The 20,124-nt window shown below is 42.6% G+C and overlaps 1 protein-coding gene across 1 annotated transcript; it reads right to left on the bottom strand.

The window, feature by feature from the left end:
* Window positions 1–1,919: 1,919 nt before the first annotated feature.
* PARP12 (poly(ADP-ribose) polymerase family member 12) lies at window positions 1,920–18,828 on the bottom strand (the record flags this gene model as incomplete). Its single annotated transcript, XM_080359798.1, has 12 exons — window positions 1,920–5,373; window positions 6,206–6,357; window positions 7,060–7,190; window positions 8,482–8,560; window positions 9,534–9,630; window positions 11,184–11,304; window positions 11,882–12,077; window positions 13,689–13,812; window positions 15,017–15,115; window positions 16,075–16,369; window positions 17,323–17,458; window positions 18,503–18,828. 12 exons carry the CDS (start codon window positions 18,826–18,828, stop codon window positions 5,099–5,101), a joined length of 2,031 nt encoding a protein of 676 aa, XP_080215924.1. The 3' UTR covers window positions 1,920–5,098.
* Window positions 18,829–20,124: the final 1,296 nt, after the last annotated feature.

The following is a 20,124-nucleotide window of genomic DNA, read 5'->3' on the forward strand; positions in this document are numbered from 1 at the left end:
GCTCTAGTATTCCTTTGAAAAGAAAACATGCAACATGAAAACATAACTTAATATCCTTAACTAACAGTGACTGTTAGCATTTATGGTACAGCATGCTTCCCTCAACAGTAGTTGATACCAGGGAGGAACAAGGAAGCTGATATTAAATAATTTCTCTCCTCAGAAACAGTAAGTGTGTTGTCTTGCATTGCTGAGCTGCGGGTTTGTTTAAAACCAGGTATGTCTGTTTTACAAAAGGGTCTCAGTTCTTCTCTGGCAGCTGATACAAAGCAAGTGATGCTTGGTAAAGGAAAGCTTCTATTAAAAACATCTTCTGGGACTTTGCAATGATTACAGAAAGCTGTCAGTATAAAGTGGTATTTTTAAATGAGAGTGCTGAGACAGAAAACCTTTACAGTTTTGTACTTTATAAATAGCATTCCTGGAAAATCAGAGCTGGGTTTTAAAAATGGTTCTGCTTGCATGATTGTAAATTTGATCTATTCTTACCTGGCAATAAATTGCAGATTTTCCTTTGTGTGTGATACTTTATGAAATGACCACCTTCTTATTTCCCTTTGTTAAATCATCTTTCCATCTTGAATCAGCTTCACCTAATATCAGACACTTCTGTGCATTCACAGTAATAAATATGCTAAAAGAATTAAAAGCTGATCTACAGACCTTTATTTCATTGCTTGGTTGACACTGGCCCTGCTGTCTCTCTTCTAACTGTGAAGACTTGGATTAGTGTCTAAGCTGTTTGCTCCCTACACTGCTGGGTGCTAGGGCTACTTTCAAGGAAAGAGCAGGATTCCCTCAATCGCTACGATTTTTGCAAGTAGAGATGAAGCCATGACTGAGCCTGAACCAAAAAGTGCAAGGGAGCTCTTCAGGCCCATGAAGCCCATCCCCTGCTAGAACAAATAAGCATCAGTAAACCTGGCAATACAAAACAGCCACCCACCCTCCCGGGTTTTGTGCTGGAAAAAGTATTCCAAGTAAAACAGCATTTCTACAACCCCCTTTGGCTCAAATGCAAAAAAGCAAAGCAGCAACGTGGAAGTCTTCTCCAAGCCAAGCAGCACTGAGTACAGGACCATGGCTGGTACATGCCATCCACCCAAGTCCCTCTTCTCCACCACCCCTACTTTGCCAGGCTGCAGGCATCTGAACTTGGCAATGTACTGCCACTCCTTCGCTGCCACCATTTACAGAAGCTATTTTGACACAGACATCTGATAAAAATCAAGGCAGGATATCACGACAAACCTGATTACAGGTAAAACTCATCAAATGGTGTGGTGCGTTGACTCCTAACCTGCCAGACCCCTAACCAGCCCAGTGGGTGGGGGTCAGGGGTTCGTAAATGACGATGCTCCACGCTGGGCGCTACTGGCAGAGCAAAGTTGTTTGGCTTCTGCTGGCTTGCCATCTGTCTTGCCAGGATGGATCTGTTATCAAGAAAGGGAACAACTTTTGCAGCTTATCTTTCTCCTCACATGCTGTAGGAGTGAGGGATGGATTATTACACTGATCCTGCTCAATTTCTTAAGTAGCCAAGAGATATCCTCCTCACTCAGAAAAGAGGTTCAATATCAACTGTTGTCTAAAGTATAGATTTAATGCAAATCACACTTTCATCTGTTCATTTCCAAATGCAACCCAAACAGGTGTAGAGGGACTCCACTGCTTAAAAGCAGCACCTTTAAGAAAGTTTCTAAGAACTCAGGAACCTGGTGCTTTTAGTATTAAGAGAGAGAAAATCATTACAAGGAATTCAGTAGTTGAAATAGTTGTTTATTTACTACACACAAGAAAGTTACCATTGCAGTTTCAAACGTGGAAAACATGGTAACTTTTTTGTGTTAATGGAGAAATAACAGATGACAAAGTAACAAAACCAGCCATTTTATTCCAGTCATTTTATTTACATACACTTGCACACACACTAACACATCCTCTCCAAGAATTAAGGTTTTAAAAATATTACTAGCCATCAGAAAATGTTATTAAAAATGTCTCAACTTGTTGCATGGAAAAATGTTTGTTTCAATTTTCTAGCAAAATATTAACATGACTTTATCTATTCCAGTTCTTAGCTGAAATGCTGATTATGTTCAGAGAAAGAAAGGCGTCCCACCAGTATTCTCATTTGCCAGGAATGTGCAGATTAACATGTTTTTTGTTTTGGCAGAAAAATCTTATTCTGCACAGGTACAAAAGCTTTCATACACATACTCCTCAATGAATGTAGCATTTACTGACAAGCTCATTTACTGACATGAGATTTATTATATATTTTCTATTACAAATCTTTCAAAAGAAAGAATGCAGTCAACTTGTTTTTCCACATCCTGTGTTTTTCTAGGTTTAAACACGGAGTTAATTTCCTTTAGATATCATATTGCTAGCTTTATGGTCACATAAACAGAGTTCTGCACAGACTTACTCCAGCTAACCATGGCTAAGCTCCTGGTTCCCAGTGCTGAAATAACACGAATTACCCAGTGTACACCTGTCACTCATCATCCAGATGAATTAAAAAGAAGCACTTCTCAAATACAGGTAATGATGAGCTTTTTTTGGTCCTATACAAAGTAAATCTTAAGGCTCTTGCAGCACACTATAGCTAACAAGTACTCATTTAGGAGCATTAAATTTGTGATAAAGTATTGATCTATTCATCAGCAACTTTTTAATCTTAAGAAATACTTGACAGCTCAAGTATTTTTTTATTTGCATACATGTATGCTTCCTGCTCAACACTATTAATTTTTAAAAGGTTTCAGCTCTGTGGCTGAAGACCACTCCCCAGGAAAGCACGTTTTTCATGCAAGAAAGTCCAAAGGCACCTTGATTCCAGAGGTAACCAGTGTATCTCCTGCAACCAAAGGGACAGTAAACCTAATGAGAGTCGCTCACTGTCCTTCCCAACAGCTGTAAAGTACCTGAAAGTAGCTCCACAGAAACAACTGTTTTGCTAATCAAGTAGTGCAAACTGTGTATTTCACGCCCATGATGTTTTTAAATTACAGCAGGAGTTCCCGCCTCTTCTTTACCCCGGGCACCTGCCAGCACTCTCTCATTTGCATACACAGTGAAAGTCATGAAAAACTTCAGTTCTCACAGACCTAAAATACAGCATTTATTCGACAGAGTAGCTACTCAGAGTAGCACAGCACCAAGCAACCCTTGTTATGCTTCATGTCCTTGGTACTTGTTTTAAATGAGAAAATTAACAAGGGAAAATAAGTCCCAGTTCCTTTTCAACAATGCTGTGGTTTCACCTGGCAGGGAGCTAAACATCACACAGCCGTTCGCTCACTCCCCTCCACTGGGACAGAGAATTGGACAGTTTAATAGGATAAAAAAAGGGAAAATAATAATAATCATAATAAAATAATTCACAAAACAAACGATGCACAATGCAACTGTTCACCACTCGCTGACCAATGCCCAGCCAGTCCCTGAGAAGTAGCTGCCACCCTCCGGCCAACTTCACCCAGGTTTCTTTTGTTTGGCACGACACCATACGGAATATCCCTTTGGCCAATTTGGGTCAGCTGTCCCAGCTCTGTCCATTCTCAGCTTCTATGCACCTCCAGCCTTCTCGCTGGTGGGGTGGTATGAGAAGCTGAAAAGTCCTTGACTCTGTGTAAGCACTGCTCACCAACAACTGAAACATCAGCGTGTTATCAACATTACTCTCATCTTGAATCCAAAACACAGCACTATAACAGCTCCTAGGAAGAAAATTAACTATATTGCAGTCAAAACCAGAATAACCAAGCAAGTTTAATTTTTGAGGCTTTGTTGGCGAAGATTAACTAGGGACAAAAAACAAGTGCTGGTAAGAATTCATGCAATAAGTGGAGCACAGAGATTATACAGTCTCATTTGCAAACGCTTCAATGTCTACTGCTACAGGAGACATATTATTTAAAAAACCCAGGTTTTATCAAATTTTGAGTTAAAAGATAAGCAGGTAGGAGACAGCCTCTGACCAACAAGCACGGGTATAGATCTTTCCTGAAACAATTACAACTAAATATTGTTTAAACTTGGCAGTCATAGCCAGTTCTCATGTTACAATCATCAGTGAACTAAACTAACACACAGAAGTTTCTAGTAAGGCAGGGAAACATGATGCCTGCTAAACAACAGGAGATAGGCACAGGAGTTTAGGAATTCTAAGACATCCTTTGTGTCTTTTTATCCCTCATTTTCTATTGCACAGAAAGAATAGAGAATAAATGTTTCTGAACATTCATCTACCCAATTACAAAACTTCTAAAAATTACTTTTACTCTCTGTCATGGTTTAACCCCAGCTGGCAACTAGGACCACACAGCCTCGCACTCACCTCCCACCCCCTGCCCCAACCAGGATAAGGAATAAAATTGGAAGGGAAGGGAGAAACTCATAGGTTCATATAAGAACAATTTCATAAGACATAAGAGAAAATTATAACAATGTATATACAAAATCAGTGATACACCATGCAATTGCTCACCAACCAGTGACCAATACTCTGCCCATTCCTGAGCAGCAATTGTGACCTCCAGTTCCAAAGAGCCGATGCCAGAAGAATGAAGATCTGGACAGCAGTTCGTGCTCAAACATGATCATACTGAACACCTGGTCTCAGAAAAGAGAGCACCCTGGTCTTGAACAGCCAATCCCAGAAGAAAAAAAAAGAGTAAATGGCAGAGCTGGAAAAGCTGGTTCCAGCTACATATGGAGCATGACGCTAATGGTAGGGAATAGCTCATTGGCCAGCCTGGATGTCAGTCTAGGTTCTGTCCTGTTATGCTCCCTCCTGGCTTCTATGTGCACCTGTAGCCAGAAAGTTGAAAAAGTCCTTGGTCTCCTTGGCAACAGCCAAAACATTAGCCAGTCCTCACATTCTTTTCATACTAACTCAAAAACACAGCCTAGCTACTGGAAAGAAAAAATTAACTGTGAGCCACGCAAAGGCATGGGAAGTTCAGTGTGTTATCACATTATTTTCATATAAATCCAAAAGAAAAGACTGTGCTAGCTACAAAAAGAAAAGAGTTTAATCACTGTGATGAAAATTAACTCGATCCCAGCAAAACCAGCAAAGGTTTTGCTGCTATAGCATTTTTGCCAGTGCTTGGTCAATATATTCTATGAGATACTCTGGATAAATCTGTTGTTTCTCAAAGATGACAAAGATAGAAGGGTTTGAATAGTTATTCACACAACTATCATAGAAGTTTTGGTTGTCCTTCAAGGGAGGCCGAACATAAGAAGAACAACCAAGAGTGAACTCCCCCACCAGCACCCGTGCCAGAAACATTGTCTTGGTGTGTGAGCCTTCCCTGCAGTAGTTGTCAGAATAAGATGCATCCCTTGCAAAATAGCTTCCTGCAGAAGAAAAAACAAGACAGAGTTGATAAGACACCAAAACTGCAGGGAAGGGAGTGATAGTGTGAAAGTGAATTCATAAGAAAAAGCCATGAAACAGTTCATGAATGGCCTTTCCAAAGCCTTCACTCCTGTCCTGAATGGCATTCTTATTGAAATTGACCACTGTGCTTTACCTACACTTTTATTTTTCACAGCACACATACTAAAAAGCCACACAAGTAATGTTTATAACGTTACCATGTTCCTCAAAAAGATTTCCTCCTTCTCCTAGACATCTACCTCTCTCCCCAGTCTCATTGAATTTCTTCTCCTAAGAGAGGCTACTAATATTCAGCAGAACAGTTCTGAGAGTTACGAGGTCTTCAATCGGATGGGTGGGTAGCCTGTCACTTGGCTGTTCCACTTGGTATGTTGATCCTTTCCTGCACACAGGACAATGTAAAGGAATATCATTTGCTAACAATGCAAAAAGCCTGTACTCAGAATGGCATTTATGTTCCTGAAAAAAAAAGGCAAATAATGCCATTTTCCTTTCCCATAGAAGCTTGGAGAAACTGGAAAAGAAGTAAGCTTGGACTCTAGGAGAAACTGTCCCTAGAACTGGACTCTCCTAAGCTTGTCTTTTCTTGCAAGGGCAGAGTGGAGCATAAAGGCCTTTCAGTATGCCATAGCTCCACGTAATCACTGCAGAAGTCAGCTATGCCATCCTCATCATCACAGAGCTAGGCCCTAGATTGGCTGAGCACCCTCTTCGTAACTTCACACCTCTGCAGTAACTACTGAGAATTTTGTAGTAAGTCTAAGGTTAACGAAAAAGATGAAAGACAACCTTTGCCGTAGACTGTCCCATGAAGGCCACAGATCCTCCAGTCAAAATTTTGCTGACAGATAGCATCAATGTATTTTTCACTGGTTCCATGAAATAAAAATCGCTCATCTGCAGCCTTTCCACCATTGCTCTTCTGCATTTGTTCCTTCTGCCTGCAATAAGCAGCAGTGTTTTTGCAATTTCACAGTGGATGTACCCAGACACATTCCAGCCATACTAGCACTCAGAGGTAATTTCACACAGAGTACTTTCTGAAAATACTTATACTAAGGTCTGAACTTTGGGCATAGAGGGTGTCCTGCTGTCTAGCTGGCTACAAAAATGCTTCTGTTATACACAAATGCCCCCAGATACTTAACAAGAAAAATGTTTTGTTTCATTTACTGTCTTTGGGAAGTAGGCAGATTCTTATCCATTATTTTTTTTCTGAACACAGGAGTTCATGTTAAGGCTTTCCCTCAGTGAGTTCTGCATTTAGTTTTGAAGGCTGTTTCAGTTTTGACCAGCTACAAACCAGTGTTTGTGCCAGATGTGACTCATTACCAGCTTCAAAGCTTCAGTGGAAGGCAGCTGTCCTGCACACAGGCCTGGCAGAAGTCAGAACCACTTACCCAAGCGTAAGGATTCCTCCCACAGAGCCCATCTAGTTATTCTAAGCATTATGTCATGACTGAATTTTGGTTTTGTTGATAGCTCTTTATCTCAGTGTTGACCCTGGCCAGGTACTTCCGTGAGGGAGTGGAAACAGATTCCTAATTGCAGCTACATTTGAGGAATAATTATGTCTGGCATACAGCTAACTGCAGAAACAACAAACTTCATGCACACATACAGGAGCAGTATTTGACACATACCATTGATACAGTTCCCAGAGAGATGGGTTCTGAACTCTACGAATTCTTTTAATAACTGTTTTGGGCATTGTGCGCTGGAAGTCCACCTTTACTTTATTGTATTCTTCAGAAGAAGGGTGAAGCTCAATCAGCTGTAAGGAAACAATTAAAAAGCTACTCCCATCTTTTACTGAATCATAACAAAGCCACCGTACATAATGCACTCTTCAGACCTTTAAAGTCTTTTCTGTGAAACAGAGGTACGAGCATCAAAAATACTCTTGGTAGAAAGGGAGATTAGAGATCCCTGCTCTGTAAAAGTGAGCTCTTACCTAGGGAAAATTAACTCCTGGAGTTAGGACACCCAGACTGCTCTCCCACAAGACATTAAAGGAGCTGCATGCTTTTGTGCAGCCACCCAGCCTCATTTAATAATTGGGCCAAGATACAATTGCATACATATATCAAACAGTACCTAAATACATAGAAGAAATGAGCACATAAATAAAAAAGAATGGAGAATTTACGTTGCAGCAAATCAAAGAGCACCTTTACACCCATGCTTTTTAAATCTTTATAGTTTATACTCCCTACAGCCAGTGAATATAAACTGCACTGCCTGCTATGCTTTTAAATAAATTGAAAACACTTTATTTGTTCAACAGGTCTAGGGAAGAGTAGGGACAGACTGCCAAAAATCACTTTCTTATATGAGAGTCTTGAAAGCAATCAAAGTTTCCTACTTGCATGTTTTCCCTAGGAACATCAAGAATGTCAACGTTAGCCTTCCCTAGTTTTTATTGACAATTTCTTGAGGATCTGCATTTTGCAAGTTAGTAGTTTTCAGGCTTCATATAAGATCTTTTCTGCAGGTATAGTTACTAGAGTTGTCAGAGATGGTAGCAGAAGCAAGCAAGAAGTCAGCAAAGGTAAACCATGCAGATATTAACTGGGTGTGTTACAAAGGTAAACAAGTTCACTCCACTGGAGTGATAAATGATGCCAGCCGGAACTGTTGATTTCAGCAGTGCTCCATAGATGTACAACAGTCTACCTATACACAGCTCAGGGAATGGCAACCCTGAAGTTCAGAGGTAGAATTAAGCTCCGATAGTTTAGCACCTTGGGTTTCCAAGCTATGTATCTTGGGCACCTGTAACACTCTTGCTAATTCAGGCAAATTTGCCAAGGAAAGGGATAAATAGTAGCCTTTGGAAGTCAATGTTTCCATTGTTATACTGCCACCATTTGTTAGTTGAAATTAGGCTCTAGTTTCTGCTCTAGGCCTGTCAAGTGTGATACCAAGCTCAAATTTACCAACACCTCTGCAGTACGTTACACAAGAAACAGTCATCTATGAAGGCACAAGCAACATTGAACTTGTGATGTAACAAACCTGTACACAACAAAACTGATGGAGAGAAAAACCAAAAAGCTCCAAACCTTGAATCCCAGTTCAGGCACAGCAGATTTGTCCCAGTGAGCTGGAATGCCCCTAAACTCTTCTGTATGTTTAAAGCCCCTGTACATTACAAGATATTACAAAACATGTAATTAAAACAAAATAAATCCCTACATTTTATGTACACGATACTAAACATCTTTGCCAAATTTATGGAGCATATAAGCAGCTGAACATATTCAGAAATATTTCGGTACATGAAAATATTTGTTCTAAATCATCATGTCAAGACTTATGGAAGGAAGTGAGATGTCAAATGAGAAAAAAATATTAGATATACACTGAACTAAAGATCAAAGTAGTCTTCTTAGTTGCAAAGAGTTGAATGAATACATAGAAGCCCTGCTACAACAGGGTAGATAAATAAAAATGCATCTAGTATCATATCAGTATGTCAGAAACAGAATATATACAGCCCTTCACTCTACTTCCACCTCAATTATAGTGTGTTTAGTTGCTCTTTTTCCTGTTGTTTAAGCAAGCACTTTGTGATGCAAGAGAATGTACAAAAAAGCTGGCAGTTGCATGCAATTATATAGAACTTCTCCCCTTGCAGACTGTCACCTTTTGCGCCACCTGTGTCAAGTACTACTATCCTCTCAGACCGTCTGGTTGTTCTCAAAAGAACTGGTTCTAAACTTGTAATTAGCTTTGAAAATCACTGAATTCAGACATCAGAAATGGCTACTATGCATAAAACTTCTTGCTTCCATCTGTATCAGCTGCTCTAGTAAGACAGCTCCCTCTAATCAAAGGCTCCCTACAACACTGCTACATGTTGAATTATTTTATATGCTTCCACACTTTCTGTGACTAAGCCCAAACTTCCTTTATTCCCAAGGTTCCTAAATTGCTTAAAAACTGCTGGTCAGGCTGCAATACTGCCCTGGGTAGAAATTGTTGGAGGAAAGGTATGTCACTTCCTCTCTCAATTTCTTTTAAAATTGTCTTAACAGCTACTCATTCACATTGGAAGACATTGCATTCACAATGCACTAAATTCATCATCTCAGAAGGAGCAGTTGCAGCTTACCTCGCTCTTGCCTTTTCTACCTCGGCCTGAGAGACAAATTTAGGTCTTCTGCAAATCCTTCTCTCTGTTGTGTAGCGAAGGTTTTTCTGAATCATGGCTAAAGAAAAACAAACAACAACAACAAACCAAACAAAAAAGACAACAAAAACTGAACAATCAGAAAGATGTTTTAGAAAGCCTTCACGCTTCCAAAAAACTTGCTACTACATTGTTTTGCCAAAAATGTTGAAAAAAAACACACCAAGATCTTTTTCTTGCTACACAAAGGGAAGTGATAGCAGGATGTGGAACCCATGGTCTATCTGTATAAATCACCGACAAGGATTTCAGTTTCAGTTTTGCTCATAACTTTAGAAGGAATGACAGGCACCGGTAGCTATTTTTCCTTCACTGTTCCAATCAGCCACACTTTACTGAAAAGGGTCACTGTAAACCGAATATCTACTTCTGCTCCATGTTTTGCATCCCTCCTCAATTTGCAATCAAGATACTGTTTTCTTATGTGTAGTTGTAGAGTTCAAATCCTATAAACGCAACCTAATAGCTATCACAGATCATTTCTATTGACCACCAACAGAAACAAGTCACAGCAACCTGAATTTTAGAGGCATTGTTTCTGGATCTTGGAACCTCTGTAGCTACTGCCACATCATACTAGTAACTAAGAATTGGTAGCAACCAGCAGAATAAGGCCTTATCTTCAGAGAGAAGGAATAAAACAAACAAAAAAACCTCTTGGCATTACCAAGCCTAGAAACTAAGTTATGGAAGACATAGCACATGTTTGCCTAGGTTACTAAAAAAGCCAAAACCTCAGAAAAGAGATTGATTTACTATGCAATTTTCTTTTCTAAGCCAGACAAGTTTCCCCAGTCTATACAGATGTTCACAGCACTGCTTTAAATTGCATCACAAACCACGTATCATATGCCCTTTCTGCTTCATTTTTTTATTTTCATGCAGAATGAGGCAGTAATGGAGAGCTGGATCAAAGGCAACTACACCAAAATGACAGTCTAGATGGCTTGATTCCCACCATCACTATTCCCTGTGATTTTTGAAGAGACTATCTGGAAAGGTAACAGTATTAGAGATGACAGTGCCATCACAAGTGGCTTACATTTCCTGAACTCTTGGGAAACACATCTTCCTACTTTGACGTAGACACGACATGTTCTCAGCTTTTCCAGACAGGTAGAGCTATGAACAAACAGCTACACAAGTCTTGCAATACTAAGGATCATCTGGACGCCACACTTTGCCCAAAAACTCTTTCCTCTGCAAGCCAGTGATTATGGCAAGCCAGCTTCTGGTCTGCTAAGTCTTCCAGAAGTTTCTCACCATTTGTGTTGGTGAAAGCATCAATGGTGACATCACACTTTGACTTGCTGGCAGACATTTTGAAACTTAGCAAAAGAACTTCTCAAAAATTAAATGGAAGAATAAGAATGCCACTTTGCTTATGTGAGCAGCTCTTATTCCGACAACTTTGATAGAAGCTCTGTCTCTCTAAGCATTGTAGTTCAAAGTTCAAATTTCTCTATCCCATCTCCTTTAGTAATGTAGTTTAAAACCACAAAAGACCTGTGAAGGAGGAAGGGAGGGACTGAAGGAGAAATAAAATGAAAAATCAAAGCAAATACAACCTACCTCCAAAATTGAGTTCATATTTATGTCTCCCAGCTTCGAAGTTCAGCTTTGGAGAACCTTTAGCTATATAAGCTTTCTCTAGGTCATCACTGGAGACAGTAGCAGCTACATGATTAACATCCTGTCAGGCCAAAACCATAGAAAAAATAATTTTCCTGGTCTGTTATATACAAACAAGTTTAAAACCAACAACTCTTAGATGGTATGGTGGCTGCAGCATGTACCAACTTCTGTGCATGATAATACACATTAGACAAAAAACATGTATTAAGCCATTGAAACTGCCCCTAAAACAAACCAAGCAGTGTTATGAAGCCTAAACTTACACTTTGAAGTGCATGCAGTGAACACGACTACTGAGACCACACATTCACCTTGGGAAAGACAGAGTTGTAACGGAACCTCAGAAAATAAAGTTTCGGACACAAGCAATGAAAACAATGCGTTAATGTGATCCTATCTGACATGGCTCACTGAAGAATTATCCGTCAATTTTATTTGTGACTCACCAGCAAGCACTCCCCTACCTTAACCAATTAAATTTGCAGGGAAAAGATCCCATTAGGCCTTTAAAGTCCATCTGTATAGTAGGGGCAGGAGGAAGGGTAACAAAAGAGTAGGAGGATATAAACACTGTATTTTTTAGTAGTTCTGTGCTTTTAACACAGAGTTGAGTTTCCCCATTTCTCCACACTTACTTGTTTTCCATACTCCTGCCACAGGCCATACTCATCCTCCCAGTACCAGATCCATTCTGTTGTAAGAATGAAGTGAGGGGGTTTGGTCACAGAGGAGGCTGTAGAAAGACGTCTAATCTTTTCAAACCCACAGCGCATATTCAGAAAACAGATACGTGACAAGATGGAGCCACTTTCAGTAACACCATTATTAAATCTATTAAAAAAAAAAGAACAAGAAGAGAGAAAAAAACTTAGAACTGTCTGTGAAGCTTTACACATAGGTTCAAGAGCCCACCACAAATTTTCAAATTAAGTCAACATCACTCAGAAACAGAACGCAAACCTGCAGCTTCTACAACAATCCCGGCTCTGTCTTGTGTTCGTATGGATTTTGCATTACAATATTACATCTCGCATTGGCTCCCTGGATCGTAACCATTATCAACACATAAATTCGTGAGATACATAAGATGAACAGAAACAGTGGAAAATGTACACTGCCTGCTTCTTGCTAACCAACTACACTCTAAACTGAACAGTGTCATAACTTAAGCACGGCTTCAAGGAGCCTCTAACGTAACATTAGTGGGCCAGGTAAATCCTCTAGCATGGGACGCAGCGCACTGGCATAAGCCCCTTCCAATACCCTCTTTGTGCTACATAACTCGTTCCAAACTCTTAAAGGTGTTTCCATATTCTTAGCGGTTCTCTAAACCCAAGAATATCTCTCTCTCTCCAGGTACACAAGGTATTCTACCAGTTCTACAATATGGACTGGGGGAAAAGGGGTTAGAGGGCCAAGTCTTATGCTACCTTTCCATCCTCCAGCTCAAAAGGTGAAAAAGAAGGTTACTTCTAATCATGGGGTCAAGCTGTGTATTAACAAGCTCTAACCAAAGACAGATTCTCACAAGTACTTTTGATAAAAACACCATTCTCTGTAGTTTTCCAGCCATCCTCAGTGAGGATTAAGTATTGTTATGGTAGCAGCAGTAGGAAGTATTTATACATTTATTCACAGCAAAGAATACTAGAGAGTCTGCAGGTAGTCACATAAAGCAACTGTGGTGGATTAACCCCAGTCAGCAACCAAGTATCCACACAGCCGCTCGCTCATCCCCCTGCCCTTCCTTGCTTGACAAGTGGTAGAAAATAGGAAGGGCAAAATGAGAAAAGTTATGGGTCAATATGAAGGCAGTTCAACAGGTGAAGAAGTGGGGGTGGCAAATAAACAAACAAATAAATAAAGCAAGTCACTCACCACCTACCAGAGGCAGTCTCCTATCCAGCCAGCCTCCAAATAGCAGCCACCTTGGAAACCAACACCACAACTTTCTTTTTCCTCTGCCTGAGGTTTTACTGCTGAGCATAACGTTATTAATATATGGTATCAGAGACTCCATTGGTCAGTTCAGGTCAGCTGTCCCAGCTGATCCTCTCCCAACCCCTTGCCCACCTCCAGGCGGAGTGGGAAAAAGAGAAAGCCTTGACTCTGTGCAAGCACTACTCAGCAACATCTACAACACTGGTGTATTAGCAGCACTGTTTTAGTCACAAATGTATGGGCTGCTACGAAGGAAGACAACTCCATGCCAGCGAAATCCAGTAGGGTAACCCAGAGGGTACTATACAATCTCCAGGCATAAGTAAGTCACAATGGATCAGATCTCTGGCAACAGATCAGCAAAGTGAGGTCAGTAGAAGAATACCAAAGTAAGCCACTTATGTAATGACTGAAATAGAACCAGAGCAATTTATAGCCACTAAGGGCCAGGTCTAATACAGCAAACTCTAAAGTTTATTAGATCTTTATAAGAGTTTATACCTGGTGTTATGGGGGTCACAATATGCTTTTTCTATTTCTTCCATATTCTTCAAGTCCTTCCAGGTATTACCATCAGAAATCTGCCATCTATATGGCAAGTGAAAATGAGTTCTAATACACTTGTCTGTAAATGTTAAAAAAAAAACCAAAAACCAAACATTATTTTTACAGGCAGTGAGAAAAAATATCCAACATTTCACTGCTCTACACCTGGTCAAAGTATCAAACGCATAGCTATGGAAAGTATTCACCTTTGGAATCATTACAAGCAGTAGTTCAGAATTTTCCGGCATAAGCAAGCGAAACTTAATTTTTTAATTTAGGCAGAAGTTCAGCTTCTGTATCTACTACATTCTCTTTGTGCATTGAAACTACTAGCAGAAGCTCAGTAGTAGAAGTGTTTCAGAGTCAAAAATTTACAATAAATTGAGAGGAGAAGCTCATACAGGCTATTATTTCATGTCTAGAATAACAGTGTAGACTCAAATATCTGTGCTAAACCACTTAGTCTCAAAGTGGTATTACTATGGTTAAAAAAAACAACCAAAGAAAACAACCCAACAGTGCTTAGCTTTAGGATAGGAAGTAGCACATGTAGGGACTTCAAGAAGTCTCTAAGGGTTGAGGCTTCACCAGGAACAAGAATAATGGTAGCATGTATCACAAGTGTTACTTAGAAACCATTTGAAGGGTCAGTATGCAGTCATTCCTCCATAAGAGTGAAGATCACATCACCAGTACACACATGCATAAACTTGAGGCTAGTTTTTGTAGAACAATCTGCAATCAGGGCAAGTCAAGGAGACTCCACCACACAGTTCATACAAGAAGGTGTGCAGTATGTCAGGGACTACTACAGGTCAAGAACATCAAGAAGGAAAAGGATGACAAATGGACAACCCAACAAGAAAGCCAGCACAGCAGCCTTTTTCCTGGACAAGTTGGGACATTTTGAAAGGGAGACAGCTCAGACAGATGAGAGCAAAGCATGCTAGAAATAAAAAAGAAGAAGGCAGAATTCAGAGTATCTTTTTGTAGCTATTTGGAAATAGGACTCCTATTATTCAGCAAGCCCTTAGGTGAACACAGACGGAGTAGCCAATCTCCAACACATGCTCATATTATACATTTCAGTGTAAAACAAAACAGCTCCTTCATTTTGTACACCAGGTAGGTCAAACACTTTCCTACCAGCACTTAAGATTACAGTGAGATTCAAACAAAGATAAGCATAAGTTCTGAAATTTCCCCTTTCTGTGAAAGATGCCTATCGCTTTCTCTTTATGAGAAAAGGAAAATAGACTGCACTTGCTACAGTCACCACCTACCTTTAAAGCCACAACTTCTGCAGAGATGATATAAACAGATCTGTTCCAATTCCTCATCATTTGTGGTTGAGGACTCTCGGCTAGAGCTGTGTTTTCTCTCTAGAGTGGGGAATAAGCCTTATTAATACACTTTGTTTCAACAAGACCTCTTAAAAGTGCACCTGCAGGTAGGGAAGAAGCCTGAAAACAGTATTTATAACTGCATTCAGCTCCAGAAAGACACTGAAGTCTTTGATAACCTTGTATACTCAAAAGTCCTATCCCTTTATCCATCCTTTCTGAAGTTGACTGTCCTGCAATGGCTGAATTCCTCAAATGCAGATTTTAGCTATCACCACAAAATAAGAACATAATTCAATGCCTCTGCATTTCTAGAAGGAATTGAGTCAACCGTGCATTTCACGTAGCTGTTCACATTGGTAGTTATAAAATCTGAAGTCTCAAAATTTGATACTTCTGTAAATTAAAGCACACCTAACACAGAAGAAAAGAAGGAACTGCATGGAGAATAGCAGAGACGAACACACACACACTTGGATTTACCATTCCATTAGCCTTTTCTTCCCTATTATACTTATAATTCTAAGGAACTTCAAAAGAAAATAACAACAAACATATTACATCTTTGAGAAGTACCTGGGATACTGCTGCCTGTGAATTCTTGTGCTAGACAACCACTACATTAAAGAAAATATGAGTAGTTTACAATCACACAAGTAAATGCCACCCCTATTTTCAAACAATTTTCTAACCTTTTTATGCTTTTTATGTTTTTTATTGATAAAAAAATAGAGATCTCCCTGTTTCCTGTTCCTGTCGTGCTTTTCTAACCCCACATTTAAGACTTTCACAAACACTAAGCACTTTATTTCTCAGGAGCCCATGCCTTGAAATGCCCTTCACTTAGGAAGACAGAAATCTCTGTCGATGAGATAGGTACAAGACACATCAAGATGTGAATTCATTTTTTTTTTTTTTCCCTTAATGACCTCTGTGAGAATATTACATTCAATATAATGACTTTTCTTCTGGTGTTTTCAAAAGATGATATCATTTACCTTTGCATGCTGAAGACTTGGTATCTTCTATGTCATATGTATTCCTGTTGCCACTTTTTATGTCATACATATTCCTATAAATGGAGGGCAGTTTCTCAATAATGTCTGAACTCATTCCCTGTTTCTCCAGTTTCTCATAACATTCTGACTTTAATAAGTCATGGGATCGCTTGCAGCTGCTGCCAAATCTGCACTGTCCCTGCAAAAAGTACTGGCAAACATGCAGTTTGGTGCAGATCTTTTTAAAAGTACAAGATCCATAAGGTCCATCACCTTTGTTATAATGCAAGCAGACCTTGGGTAGAGGAAAAAAAAGAAATAATTTAAAGATTAAAGTACAATGTCCTCACATAGACTGTCTGAATGAATGATTTTAAATTTTTACAGCTACTTGTCTACATTTGCATTTAAAAGACGTATACAAGTTTCCTCTTTCTTCTTGTCTTCCAAATGATTACTTGATAGTTTTTCCTTTTCCCTGTTGACATCTTTCAACAGACAAGCATCTTACAGACATTCTCAAGCAGACAGGATTTTGTTCTAAGTCATATAAATGTAGGATAATGGATTTTACAATGTCACTACCCAGACTCCTTGGTTTTCTAGTTTTGGAATGGTGAACTTTTGGACCTGAATTTGACGGTAAGAGAGACTGGATCCGTCTGGGATGGAGTTAACTTTCTTCATAGCAGACTGTATGGCCCTATGTTTTGGATTTGTGACCAAAACAGTGCTGATAACACACCAATGTATCAGCTACTGCTCAGTACTTGCACAGCGTTGAGGCTTCCTACACTCTGCCCCGCCTCAGAAAAAAAAAAAGGGGGGGAAGGAGCAGAGGTCAGGCCTTTGTACAATGTGTCTCTTGCTCTGAGGCTTGCTGGACATGGGCCTGCTTGTGGGAGGTGGTGACTAACCTCCTTTGTAACACTTCTCCCTTCTTTTCTCCGCTTGCTAAACTGTCTTTATCTCCATCCACAAGTTTTATCACTTCTGTTGTTCATGTTTTGTCTCACCTGTTCTGCTGGGGGCAAGAGAGAAGGAAGTGAGTGAGTGAGGGGCTGTGTGTTTAGCTGCCAGACAAGGTCAACCCACCACAGACAAGAACAGATGATGCAGATTTAAAGTTTTAGATTTGCATTACGTTAACTAAACTGACACCTAACATCTCCATCTAGTATCAAGCCTCTTCCACTTTGTGATGCTCACTGAAAGACAAGGATATGAAACCATCACACTACTACTCACCTCTGGTAAAAGAGAAGGGTCATTTTGAAGCAGAAGCTGGCGAAGTTCACCACTGTTTAAATGCTCAAGTCCGTATTGTTTTAGAACACAGAGATTGTGGCCAGAGTAGAAGTTGTGAACAAACCTGCATTCCTTCCTACAAGAAACCCAAGTGCAAAGTGAATGTAACAGACTAGCACTATTTTGCTACCCTATCAATACTACACTAAACAGCTTAGAAAGCACACCAAATTATCTAGTTTCAGAAGAATCTGTAGCGCTCCTTTATAAAGTCATTATGTGATTTGCTAAAGAGACTACATAATTACTCTGAGGATAATTACCATGCTATTTCTGATTTTTCAGTCATTATCGCATCAGCGTAGTCTGACAATACTGGTATTTCTGACCCGCAACTCGCAACCACGCGTAAGAAAACACCAAAAAGCCAGAGTAATGCACTCAAACCGATAAACGCAGCACAAAGCGCTCAAGAGTTTTGCGTGCAGCAGCGTGTGCGGGAAGGGGAGAGCAAAGCCCTGGCTGGGGGGTGAGCCGGGCAGGAAGTGCTGCTCCCCAAAGTCTGGAGAACAACCTCTGTGTCTCTCTCCTTTGGGAAAAATGAAGGGGGAAAAGGACAGGGATGAGCGAGCAAAGCCTCCATGGAAGCCGCCCTCACTGCGGGGAGGACACAGTGAGGCGAGGCTGAGCCCCCCAGGCAGAGCCCCCTGCGCCCCCAGGCCCAAGCTCTCATCCGCCCACGGCGAGAGGCGGAAGCGGTGGCAGCACCCGCCCCCAACCGAAGTGTCACAGACTTCTTTCTCAGAAACACTTCTTTTTCACCCCCACAAACGCGTTTAGTGAGCGCTATCGACAGCAACGGGGCGGCCAGCACAGGCCGCAGCAGCGCCCAGCCCCGCCGCGGGGCACAGGCGGCTTCGCTTCGTGGTCCCGCAAGGACGGACGAGGCCCCGGCCCCCGCGGGGACACGGGGCTACGCGGGCGGCAGCCGCGCCCGGGGACAGGGAGCAGCACACGAGCCCCGGGAAAACGCGCCTCCCCCACCGCAGGGCCCGGCCCCGCCTGCCCGCCTCCGGCCCAGGCAGCGCTGCGCGGGTCCCCGCCAGCAGCCCCGGGCGGAGAGGCGGCGATGGAGGCGCCCCGGGACGCGCCCCGGGACGCGCCCCGGCCCGCCCCTCACCTGGCGTGCTCGTTGCGGCAGAGCCCCTTCAGGTGGTACTTGCAGAGGTGCAGCCGCCCGCAGTGCCCCGGGCAGCCCGCGCCGTGCTCCTGGCAGAGCCGCACAGGGCTGGTGGCCACCACCACCACCACCGCCACCCCCCCGCCTGCCGCCGCCGCCCCCGCCTCGCCGGGCCGCCGCACCAGCGTGAACCGCTGCGCGTCCCGCAGCGCCCGCGACAGCTGCTCGGCTGTGGGCCGGCCCGGCAGCCGCCGCTGGAGCTCGCTCTGCTCCAGGCAGCCGCCGCTGGCGCACAGAAGCTGCAGCGCTTGGGCAGCGAGCGCCATGGCCGCTGCGGTGCTGCTTTCCCCGTCCGGAACTGCGCCCGGCTGGCCGGCCCCCGGCAGCTCCGCCCCGGGACGCTCCAGCCGCCGGGGCGAGGAAACGAAAGCGAAACCGGCGGATGGGCGGGTGGTGGCCGGGCTGCGGGGACGACCGCCCCGGGGAGGGGTCGGGGCGGAGCGAGGTGCATTGCGCTCCCCTCCCTGCCGTCCCGGTGCCGTCCCGGTGCCGTCCCGGTGCCGTCCCGGTGCCGTCCCGGTGCCGTCCCGGTGCCGTCCCGGTGCCGTCCCGGTGCCCAGGTTTGTTCCCGGCCGGGCCGGGGCTGCCCCTCCCCCTCAAAGCCGGAGCGAGGTCCCTGTCGCCGGAGGGGCCATCCCTGCCTGCAAGGCCGAAGTCTCCGTTCACCTGCTGAGATGCCCCCAGTAACCCAGGGTCACCCTAGAGACTTTGTTATCTCTTCACTGGGGCTTGTGGTGCCATCTCTTGTGTTTTTCTTTAACCTGACTGCAGGGAGCGAGACACATGTGGGGGGGGTGGGGGGGAGAGGGCCTTTGCCTTCCTCCCCCTGCTGATTTTTTTGGGATATATTGGCCATTTTGAACCGAATTCGACCAAAAAAGGGATGGCAGCTGCAAGGTCACAGATCTCCTAGAGACCTAAGTGGCCCAGGGCAAAAGAGAGACCACAGCTGAGTGTCCTTCACCACGTTCAGTTACAGGAAAAAGGCTGGCATGTGAATTCAACCATTGTTAGGTGCCAGAAAAACTTCTTGGTTAAGTGAAAAAGGTTATTAGGAAGGCGCTGGAGAGAGACTCGAACTCTCATGGGTTACTCTGAGCAGTATTTATTGTAGAAGATTCACAGGAACAGCAGGGTTGGATCACCTCCTCAGAGAGTGACAATCATACAGCAATACAGCTAGTCATTATATAGGGTTCTAACAGGTATTATGCAACTAAGCAAAATTTATCACTGTCTATCACTGTGAATGTCTTCAGGTTCCTTCCGTCCCAGTGTTCTGCAGGTTTCACTTCTTTCTTCATGTTCCACTTTGGCAAGTACTGAACGAAAAGTCCTTGGGTTGCAGGGCTAGCTTTGAAGTTCTACCTGCCTCATTTGTTATCCATAGTTCATCAGTCTAGTACAGAAATCAGCAAACCTAAGAATAGCGTTTATCAATGTCTAAGGGTACAAAGCAAGCATAAGGTAACCACACTTGTGGTTCTGGACAAGGGCTATACAGGAGGCAAGCTGAGACTTGCAGCCTTAGCAGCACAGCTTATAACACTGATATAGGCCTA

Source organism: Nesoenas mayeri, assembly GCF_963082525.1.
Source record: "Nesoenas mayeri genome assembly, chromosome: 1".
In the NCBI taxonomy this organism is placed as follows: Eukaryota; Metazoa; Chordata; class Aves; order Columbiformes; family Columbidae; genus Nesoenas; species Nesoenas mayeri.